At 41.5% G+C, this 11,540-nt stretch overlaps 1 protein-coding gene across 1 annotated transcript; it reads left to right on the top strand.

Moving 5' to 3' along the window:
- Nucleotides 1–6,795: 6,795 nt before the first annotated feature.
- LOC114043100 (proteasome subunit beta type-4) lies at nt 6,796–10,905 on the top strand. The gene is made up of 7 exons (XM_027862037.1): nt 6,796–6,959; nt 8,710–8,916; nt 9,258–9,404; nt 9,593–9,674; nt 9,928–10,044; nt 10,293–10,381; nt 10,751–10,905. The coding sequence occupies exons 1-7, from the start codon at nt 6,820–6,822 to the stop codon at nt 10,761–10,763; spliced, it is 795 nt and encodes a 264-aa protein (XP_027717838.1). The 5' UTR covers nt 6,796–6,819; the 3' UTR covers nt 10,764–10,905.
- The last annotated feature ends 635 nt before the right edge of the window (nt 10,906–11,540 follow it).

The following is an 11,540-nucleotide window of genomic DNA, read 5'->3' as shown; positions in this document are numbered from 1 at the left end:
TAATATTAAATAAATTATTTGGAATAATGGGCAAAGGAATCCTACCAAACTTCTTTTATGAAATGAATATGATGCTGATCTCTAAACCAGGAAGAACAAAAAACAAACAAACAAACAAAAACAAAAAACAGAGAAACAAAATTACATGCCAATTTCATTAATGAATATGGATGTAAAAATTCTAAATAAAACAATAGCCAGAAGACTACAACAATATATCACAAAGATTATACATGGTGACCAAGTGGAATTTATATCAGGATTGCAGGTTTGGCAGAAGGAAAACTATTAATTGATTACATCAAAAACAAAAGTAATAATCATATGGTTGTATCAACAGATGCAGAAAAAGCTTTTGACAAGTACAGCACTCATTCCTATTAAAAACACCCAAAAGCGTAGGTATAAATGGATTTTCCTTAAAATGATAAGAAACATCTACCTAAAACCATCATCAAGCATTATTTGTAATAGGGATAAGCTAGAAGCCTTCTCAGTAAGATCAGTAATGAAACAAGGATGTCCATTATCACCAATATTATTCAATATTGTATTAGAAATGCTAGCAATAGCAATAAAGAAGAAAAAGAAACTGAAGTTATCAGAACAGGCAATGAAGTAATAAAATGATTTCTCTTTGTGGAGGATACAATGATATACTTGGAAAATCCTAGATATTCAACTAAAAAGTTAGTTGAAACAATTAATAGTTTTAGCAAAATAGTAGGATTTAAAAAAAAAATCCACATAAGCCATCAGCATTTCTATATATCACCAACAAAACCCTGCAAGAAGAGATAGTAAGAGATATCCCATTTAAAATAACTGTAGACTATAAAATACCTGGGAGTATATCTGCCAAGACAAACCCAGAAACTACATAAACATAATTGTAAAACACTTTTTATACAAATAAAGTCAGATTTAAAGAATTGGAGAAATATTAATTGTTCATAAGTGGGCAGAGCCAATATAATAAAAATGACAACTCTGCCTAAACTAATCTACTTATTCAATGCTATCCCAAATAAGTTATCAACATTTTATTTTACTGTGCTAGAAAAAATAATAATAAAATTTATTGGGAATAGCAAAAGGTCAAGAATATCAAAGGAATTAATGAAAAAAATGTAAAGGAAGAAGGTTTAGCAGACCAGATTCTAAACTATCTTATAAAGCAGTCATTATCAAAACTCTCTGATATTGGCTAAGAAGTAGAAAGGTGCATCAGTGGAACAGTGTAGATATAGAATACGCAGCAGTAAATAATTATAGTTACCTTGTGTTTGACAAAAATAAAAATTTAAGTTTTTGGGATAAGAATATACTATTAGGTAAAAAAAAAATTGTTGGGAAAACTAGAAAGCAATCTGGCAGAAAATTGTGTATAGACCAATATCTTACACCATTTACCAAAATAAGGTCAAAATGGATACATGACCTAGCTATAAAGGGAGATATCATGAGAAAACTAGAAGAACATGGAACAATTACCTATCAGACTTATAGATAGGAGAAGTAAGTATATGAGTAAATAAGGAATAGAGAGCATTGTGAAAAATAAAATGAATAATTTTAATTACATTAAATTGAAAAGAATTTGTTCAAATAAAACCAATGGAGATAAGATGAGAAAGAAGCCGAAAATTGGAGAAGCATTTTCATAGACAATTTCTTGGATAAAGGTCTCATATCTCAAATGTATAGAGAACTTTGTCAAATTTATAAGAATATAAGTCATTCCCCAATAGATAAATGTCAAAGGACATGATCAGGCAGTCTTTTGATGAAGAAATCAAAACTATATACAGTCATGAAAAAATACTCTAAATCATTATTGCTTAAGGAAATATTAATGAAAACAACTTTGAGCTATTATCTCATTCCAATTAGATTAGTTAAAATGATAAAAGGGAAAAATGACAAATGTTGGAGGGGATGTGGAAAAATTGGGACACTAATACACTGTTGGTGGGACTCTGAACTGACTCAACCATTTTGGAGAATAATCTGGAATAATGCCAAAGAGTTAGAAAACTTTAACCCAGCAATACCACTATTAGGTCTGTTTCCCAAGGTGACTGGGGAAAAAGGTAAAGAATCTATATGTTCTAAAAGATTTACAGCAGCTCTCTTTGTGGTGGCAACGAACTGAAAATTGAAGGGATGTCCATCATTTGGGGGAATGGCCAAACAAGTTGTGTTATATGATTGTGATGGAATACTACTGTGCTGTAAGAAATGATGAACTGGCTGATTTTAGAAAAACATGGAAAGACTTGTATGAAAAAATGAAAAATCAAGTAAGCAGAACTAAGAGCATGTTATATACAGTAACAGCAATATTATTGAAGAATAATTGTGAATAACCAAGTTACTCTGAGTACTATAAATACTCAGATCAATTATAAAGGGCTTATGAAGGAAGATGTCGTTCGCCTCCAGGGAAAGAACTGATAAATAGAAGCATGCATAGTATACTTTTACATATACTTATAAATCTGCATCAAATGGTTGCCTTCCCTACTGTGGGATGAGGAGGGAGGGAGGGAATCAATTTTGAACTTAAAATGTAACAAAAAAGAAAAAAAGAGATACAGAAAAAAAGACAGTCTAACTTACTTGCCAATGGGCAACAGATGGTTGCAGTGAATTGTTTTGATAGGGCCTCCTCTACTCTCTGGCGCCATTCTGTAAACAGGTTAAGTTACCAAATCTCTCAACTCCTTTATATAAGTAAGCTTTCAATTGGTCAACCAACTTATGAGTGAGTGCCTTCAATACCAAGATTTCCCAACACAATTCTGTATCTTTATTAAAAGTCTTTATGGTGCCTTCCAGCATCATACCATCATTTCTTTTTGTAACAAATCATATGAGTTAAGTCATGTTACTTGTTTGGCTTCTCTATTAGCTGAAAGATGTACTAGTGAATATTTGTATCATTTCCAAACACATGTCAATGAGTAAACATGGCATAAAGCCTATAGCATAATTTCTAGTGGAATGTATTAGAAATGTCGTATGTTGACTCCACTGAGATTAATATTCAAGTCTCAATATTCTCAACATTTTCACCAACATGCAGCTGAAATGATCAGGCTGCATATTTCCTTGTAGGTGGTAGAGTGTGGTTCTAGATTTTTAGGTATCTGCTGAAGTCAGCGTTCCTTTGAGTAGCCCACTCTCAAAGTCTCGGTTTTGTTCACAGTGGATGCTAGCAAGGGAATCCATACATTGAAAAATCTTTCTCCCAGAATACTTTGGCAACTGGGTCCAGTGATGATTTATTATAGCACTAGGTACCTCACTTAACCTAGTACACAGGGGCCCTTCAGTGGGAGGAGTGGGAAAGTGACCTATTCCTTCTTTCTCCCAGTATCAACAGGTCAGTGTTTCTTCATAAGAATGAAACCAAACCAGTTTTGCATCTAATCTGAAAAGTGAGAGAGTGACTTCTAGTTAGGTCTTTAATCCATGTGGGGAGAGCCCCACGTGTTCTGGGAGCCTGTAGTTACCATGTTTTCTTTTGAGACAAAAGCTTGATTCTCTGTCTCTCTCGTCTCTGTCTCTCTCTCTTTTAACTGTCTTTGGATTTGGGGAGTTCTTTGCAAGCACCAAGAGAGTGTTTTTATAAGCATTAGGCAAGCAGTAAACTTTGACTAGTTTTGTAAAATATTCTTTATTTTCCAAATTTGCATAACTCTGTATTTGGGATTGACTGTGATTTCCGCCTCTTAAGTTTGGGGTAGTATAAAATTCTTTTTTTTTTTTTTAAACAAAACACTTAAAAAGACAATGCTTAAGCTTCGCTGAACCCAAGATAACATTTGTGGATTGGAAATAAGGACAAAAAAGTTCAAAAAGCCTCTTCCCCTGGCATATTTGCTGAAGAAAGCAAATAGGGACTGGTTCAAGAGAATGTAATAGGAGTTGACTGGCATATGGGGGGGGTGCTAATCCTTGAAATATGTGAGAATTTCCTTTCTGGCTTCATTCTAGGCAACTATGTAGAAACCTGAGGTGAACCTGTTTTCAGTTATGACAGCCCAGAACTGTGTGATGATGAAAATTCTTCTAATTGACTGGAACTACCAATTTAGGAGTTGTTGAGCTGGAACTGAGTGATATACAAAAATGTCAGTCCAACATTATACCTCTGTTTCCTTTATAGCTATGAGGAGGCAGGTGTATTTTGAATTGCCTCCACAAGATCTGGGAGAGGGTAGGGTAGATATCCTGTCTCCCCCATGTGAGCATATGGCTAACTCTATCTCTGTTTGTTCTTTGCCAACCTTGTACAAATAAGTACCTAGAGATGGAACTGTCTGAGTGACAACCTCATGAGTTTGGAAGATCCAGAGGTCCCACCAGAGCACCAGTTGGTGGGCAGGGCTGAAAGGCAGTTGCAGCAAAATTTACCAGAGTGGTAGTAGACTATGTCCTTGGAAATAGCTGTAGCAGGATTGGAGAGACCCATTAAAGACAAATGGATTTGGAGTGATAGTCATCTGAAGAAAGGTTGCTTCAGGGATTGTGAACACCTCAGGGCAGAAAGAAGTGCCAATTATGGATTCTGAAAAGCACTAGCCCTTGGATCCCAGTAGACAGCTACAACTAAGGGGAACTTCATGAAGACTCCGCAAAGGGAGTAAAGGTCTTTCAGGGCCAAGAGTTGGGAGGTCTCTCTTTACCACGTGTGTTTCCTACATATGTGGCTCACTACACTTATACCTTGAGTTTGAGGCCCCCACCCCCACCCCATGTCATTGTACTTGTGGGAGAGTCCACTTTGGATTTTAGAGATAATGTACCAATTGTTTTTGTTGCATCTATTTAGCAAATTCCTTTTCCAAAAATGCTAATTAACTCTGGCTGGATGATTGTTAATGGGGAGCACACTGGTGGGGACCTATGAATAGCAATACTAGAAACTCAGCTTCTTAGGGTTATCACTACTAACCCTCAGAGAGGATAAGTAGCAATAGCTCCACTGGGGTTTGGTGGACCCCAAATCACAAGTTTAAGTGTGAGTTAGGGGAGTGGCCCATGGGGGCAGGGAATGCTACATAATATCTACTCTGAGGGGTAGCTGGTTGGTGCAGTGGATAGCATACTGGTCCTGGAGTCAGGAGAACTTAAATTCAATTCTGGGCTCAGACACTTACTAGCCATGTGACCTAGGGTAAGTCATTTAACCATAAATGCCTCTTTAAAAAATAAAATTTTTAAAAAAAAATCTACTCTTAAGAAAACCAAATTGTACATAATAGAGATTTGTGGTGTGATATAAAAGCTTCTTTTTCCTGTTCTCCTTCCTATGTTCGTATTTGTTTATGTTTGTCAAGTTCATAATAATAAAAATATTTTTTGATGCATCCAAAAGATGGAAGCAGGGCAGGTAACAGAGGATGAATATGTGGCATGGAACGCCAAAGCTGAGAATGAACTCTGGCTGATGAGGGAAGCTAAGAGCAATAAAAAGCTATGGGGGTAGGGGGTGGGGAGAAAGAGTAGGATCAGAGAAAGAGTAAGTCCACTTTCAAGGTAGATGAGATGATGATGAGTGATGGGGAGAAGGCACAGCTGCTCAACTATTATTTTGCTTATTTTTTCTTTTCCAGTGAGAATGAGCTTTGAACTAGAAAGAACAACCATAAGTAATAGGAAGTTGAAGCCAAAGATAAGTGGGGAGATAGTAAGAGAACATTTAGCTGCCCTTGAGTTCAAGGGCAGTTCTGGATGTACGATACCTCAGGATACTGAAAAAACTGGCCACTCCAGATTGTGGAGAATGGGAGATGTACCGTATGATGGGAGAAGGGCAAATGTCCTGATCTTTCAAAAAGAGAATAGCTTGTACAAGCCATAGTACAGAACTTGCCAGGAAGCTCCACTTCACCTCCTTGCAGACTTCTAGAATGTATTTTTTTTTTTAATCAAGGGGATGAAAAGCAGAACTTTCTGCTGGCCTGGTAAGTTTCTGAGATCTCTGAAGACCCTTTTGCCATGAGCACTGAGCAAGCCCCAATTGTCCAGCTAAATAAATGAGCCTGGCCAGAAGGGACTGGTTTGGGCTCTGCTCTGATCCAGGGAGGTCTCCCTTTCCCTAATGAACAAATGGGGATACACTGGTAGAGGCTTATGAGCCCTTTTGAGCATCTGTTTCATTTAGCCTTACTTCAGCTGGGTGGCAGTGAATAGAATGCTGGACTTGGTATCAGGAAGACCTGAGTTCACACCCTTAGCCTCTCTCAGCCTCAGTTTCCTCATCTGTAAAGTGGGGATAATAACAATGCCTACCTCACAGGATTGTTGTGAGAATCACCTTGAGGTGATAATACCTGTCAAGTGCTTTGCTAACATTAAAGCATTAGGTAGATGCTGGCTACTTAGAACATTTTGATGTTTCAGTTCACCTGTTTTAGAAAAGATGTTTGGCCTGTTCAGAATAGGTTCCCACATTAAATAAAAATAAACGTGGTTCTGTTTATAAATACATATATGTATGCATATCTACCTTGTGGCATTACTATATATAAACATGCGTGTATTTTGCATATATGTGTATTACATCTATTATATATGTACTTCTAGGGGGGAGCGACTATTCTGCAACTTGTTTAGGTTTTGGGTTAGCATGTTCTGCGCCTTCTAGATGCTAGATGCACGCCCCCACTCCCGTCCGCCACACTCAATATGGCGACGTCGTCACCACAGCGTTTGACCTCATCCACAGGCCCGCCCCAAGGAGGAGGGAAAAAAGAGGTTGAAGGTCTTCCTACGTCACTTCCACTTCCCCTCGCCAGAGTGACTAAGATGGAACCGTTGTTGGAACCGCGTTCGGGTTTGTGGGCCGGGGGCCCCTCGCCGGGCCAGTTCTACCGCATCCCGCCCGTCTCCGGAGCCTTCCCAGGGCCGGACAGCACCGTCTGCGGAAGCCCGGTTACTCGGACGCAGTGAGTGTCCACACCACTTCCTTCCCGGATCCGGGCCTCGGGGCCGCCAGGGGGAAGTCGGAGGGGTCCCCGGACCCCGGGCTGGGCGGCAGCACGAGCCGGGGCCGGGGCTCCCGGAGTGGAGGACTGGGCGGGGGGCGCTCGGAGAGCGGGTGAGGGAGGGACGACCGGAAGGAGTCGTGGGGGGCCGGAAGTGAAGGTGTACTGCTGTCTGGGGGCTTTCCGGCGCCGGCCTCGTTTCCGCTCGGACCCTGCAGCTGAACTCTCAGCCCCGGCCTTTCTTTAACCGCTGCCGGGGCCTGCTCTCTTGGCCTTTCTCCTGCTCCTACCCTTCTCGCAGCCTCCAACCATTGCCGAGCCTTCCCCAGGCTTCTGTCGTCCGCCGTTCCCCAGCCCGGTGCCCATCCTTCCCCCCCCTCCACGAGGCCCTTTCCTTAGGGACATTTTCATCTTTTTCCTCGTCTGTGATAGTTCTGCCTTTGTTCCGTTATCGACTCTCAGTCCTTGGTCTAGATCCTCATTTAACCTTTTCTTTCTTGATCTCATCCGCTCCAGTGGTTTCAGTTATAACCTAAATGTCCGTGACTCTCCCAAGTCTGTGTTTCCGTCTCTAAACTCTAGCCAAAGCGCCCTGCTGGATAATTAGAAGAAGGGCCAGTGGCCCCCCAGCTCCTGAACGTGTCTGAAACAGAATGTACCGTTTTCCCCCCTAAATTTATCCTTCACGCTTAAGTCCTTGGCCTCTTATGGGAACCACCACCTGAAACTGCAGCTATCTCTTCTTTCTCCTCTGGATTCCTCATTCAATCAGTTACGAGGTCCTGATAATTCTACCTCAACTTTCTCTCCCATCTGCTACCTCATTCCTGTTAGTACTGCCCTTATCCCAATTCGGTTCCTCCCTACCTCTTTCCTAGACTATTGTCATAATCTTCTAACTGATCTCTCCCGGTTCTATTTTATCCTTCATACTGATGCCCAAGCAACTTTCCTAATAAATTGTGATCAGTGACTCCCCTACTCAAAATCTGTCCCTGGTTCATTGCTTCCTAAAACTGTGAACCCATTCACAGTTTGGATCCGGGCAGTGTTGTCATTCTAGCTAGACAGAACTATTTTTCATCCTTTGTTTTTCTGCCCTTTCCTATCTCTATGCCTTTGCACAGATTAATTATTCTTTGCTTGGAGTAGATTTCCTGGTTTTTCTTCCTCCCCTACATCTTTCTTTCTGTCTTCAGAAGCTTCTCACTTGTTTCAAAGCCCAACCAAGATACTACTTTTTTCCATGAAGTTTTCTCTCAATCTGTCCCCTGAGTGAAAGGAATCTCTGCCTCAAATTCCCCTATAGCATTTTACTTAATTCTCTTTGCCCCTACCACATTTTACCTTTTATCGTAATCATTTTCTTACCTGCTGTGTCCTTCTCGTTAGATTGTAAGCTCCAAATGTTGAATTAGGAGTTGGAAGAGTGTTTGTGTCTTCTGGTTTACCAGCTTTCTTGCTGTGTGCTGTAGCGGAAAGAGTGCTGGAGTTGGAGTTAGGAAGACCTTGGTTTAAATCCTGTCTCAGATTGTCACTAGATATATGATGAGTCCCTTATTCTCTGAGACTCACTTTCCTCATCTGGAATATGGGGATACTATTATCTTCAGTATCTGCCTCACAGAATTGTTTTTTAGGCTCAGATGAGATAATGTATGTCAAATGTTTTGAAAAATTTTAAGTGCTTATCGCTGTTGCATCTTTCCAGGAACCCAATGGTGACGGGGACCTCTGTCCTAGGTGTGAAATTTGAGGGTGGTGTAGTAATTGCAGCAGATATGCTGGGGTCCTATGGCTCCCTGGCTCGTTTCCGAAATATCTCTCGAATCATGCGTGTCAACAACAATACCATGCTTGGTGCCTCTGGGGACTATGCTGATTTCCAGTATGTGAAGCAAGTCATTGACCAGATGGTGTAAGTCAATACGAAGACCCACTTCCCCATGTCATTTTGGGGGACATGGTGCCAGTTCAGTGAAGAGGTGACTCCTCATTCCTAGGACCTGCCCTGAGGAGTCCTCAAGTGGGGAGGAAGGAATCATTATTTCCCTTCCACACAGAATAAATAGGTTGTTTTGCTGAGGCTGTAGCAAGAGGGAGGGAGGACCCAGAGGAGGGAGATGTAGCAAGACCTGGGCTATTTTCTTCCTGTAGAGGTCAGCATGAGAGACTGACATCTTATGGGGGTGTGGGTGGGGGCTGGATCTCCCTGGCTGCTGCCTCACTGTTTTTCCTTTTTGATCAATTATTCTGAAGGATTGATGAAGAACTGCTGGGTGATGGACACAGCTATAGCCCGAAAGCCATCCACTCTTGGTTGACTAGAGCCATGTACAGCCGTCGCTCCAAGATGAACCCACTGTGGAACACCATGGTCATTGGTGGCTATGCTGATGGAGAAAGGTTGGTGTGAAGACATCTGTTGCTTTGACAGATAGCTCCTCTTCTGCCCCTAGCTTGTATTCAGCTGCTCAGCTCTAGTATCCTGGGTCCCATCCCTAGACCAAAGTTCATAAATTAATGGTAGGGTGGGATCTGGAGAACTGCAAGATAGGAGGGGTCCTCTGACCAGTCTGGCTGTCTCTTTCTAGCTTCCTTGGCTATGTGGACATGCTTGGTGTAGCCTATGAAGCCCCTACGCTGGCTACTGGTTATGGTGCCTACTTGGCCCAGGTAAGTAGGCAGAGATCAGAGAGGGGAAAGGGAACATTTTGCCTGAAAGATCCCTGACCCTAACCTCCCAGCTCTGACAGGAATGGGAGGGCTTCTCTAACAGGCAGTATACAAAGTACTATGTATGGTGTGAGGCATCGAACAGAGTATTTTCCTTAATGTGAGCAATGTTCAAGGTAGTTGAGAGAAATGTGCCTCCTTTGCTGTGCTCCTTCCCCCCAATTCTGTAACCCTGTGGTTCTTTCCCTCTCAGCCCTTGATGCGAGAGATTTTGGAGAAGAAGCCAGTTCTAAGCCAAGCAGAGGCTCGGGAGCTGGTGGAGCGTTGCATGCGTGTGTTGTACTACCGAGATGCCCGATCATATAACAGGGTGAGAGGCGTGTTCAGGTCAAGGGTTGTCTTGCTGGGGATGTTGTTGCAGGTCTGTGGGTATCTGTTGGAATTAGCCTCCTCAAAGCAAGTTCTTTAAGATTTAACGTGCTTATCACCTTATTCCTCATCTTACCTCTTTTGAAATTTGAGGGAAAGAACATCACTTGACCTGACCTCCAGCACCATGCCAGGCTTGCTGGGACCTTCTGAAACCTCACAACAATTATATGCTATTCTTCCCTTTAGTTTGAAATTGCCACAGTGACTGAGAAAGGAGTTGAAGTGGAGGGACCTTTGTCTGCAGAGACCAATTGGGATATCGCCCACCTGATCAGGTGACTTGAAATTCAGGTTTCTTTGTTGGTCGTGTGTGTGTTTCTGTGTCTGTGGATGTGGATAGTAAGTGCTGGCTCTGTTCGATGAGGCTTCTTCCTTTCCTGGAGGTGCCTTAGATTATCTAGGCAGAGTTGGAGTTGTCCTCAGCTAGAATTTGGGCAGTAGTTGGAGTGAATTCAGGAAATTCAGGAAAACCTTAATTTGAATCCTCCCTCTGCTTTTTTTATTAGCTGGGGGACCATGGTCATTTAGCTTCCATTTAATCTTTTAAAAATCAATGTTTAAGTACTTACGAACCCTACAGTGCTGTATGTGAGCCATAATCCTGGCTTTCCTGCCTCTGGAATAAGTGTTCTTTTCTTTTTTAGTGGCTTTGAATGATGCAGTTTTATCTCCAGCCTCATCTCTTGTGCCCTGACTGCTCCTGGCCCTCCCATTAAGGTCGTGTTGGCTGTCCCAGGACTGAGATTTGACTTTTTCCTTTTGTAAGAGATTGGTAGGAAATAAATCATTCTGGACCTCCTGTCTTTGTGCTTGTGGGGTAAGATGGGAGCCTTCTGTGTTGCATCTTATAGTTCCTTCCCCCCAGGCAATAGTGTCATCTCCATTCTCTCTTCCTCAAGAGATCTTTGTTCAAGAGAATTAATTTGTTCTGTGAAGACATGGCACCTACACTGCTGATTTCTTTTGGACCTATATGCTGAGGCTATAGCAGAAGCCTTAAGTATATGTGGCCTGAAATAAACACATTCCCCGAAGATTGATGCTAGTGTTCTAATGTAATCTTAACCATGGTTTCAACAAAACTTTCATCTTTGTAGTAATAATAATTCAGATTGTTTCATGTTTCATAGCCCAAAAGTGCTTTGAGGCTTTTCAAGACTTTTAAACACACCATAATAATCGAGTGGCACAGATTAATGAGAGTTACAAATACAGTCACAAAATTGACTTTATGTAAAGAATTCTGAAAGAAATATGCATCCCCCAGAAACAGCTATGTTGACTTTACTGTGCTTTCTTGGCCTCCCCTCCACCCCCGAAATATAAAAGGGGAAGAAAGCCAAGGGCAGGATGGGGCCTTGGTTTGAAACTTCCAAGGCAGAGATTTTTGAGACTTTGCCTCACTCCACCCACCTGCTGTTCCTTGAGCTTGTT

Source organism: Vombatus ursinus, unplaced genomic scaffold (genome assembly GCF_900497805.2).
Source record: "Vombatus ursinus unplaced genomic scaffold, bare-nosed wombat genome assembly UNPS02014768.1, whole genome shotgun sequence".
Lineage (NCBI taxonomy): Eukaryota > Metazoa > Chordata > Mammalia > Diprotodontia > Vombatidae > Vombatus > Vombatus ursinus.
This window is presented reverse-complemented; position numbering and strand designations above follow the sequence as displayed.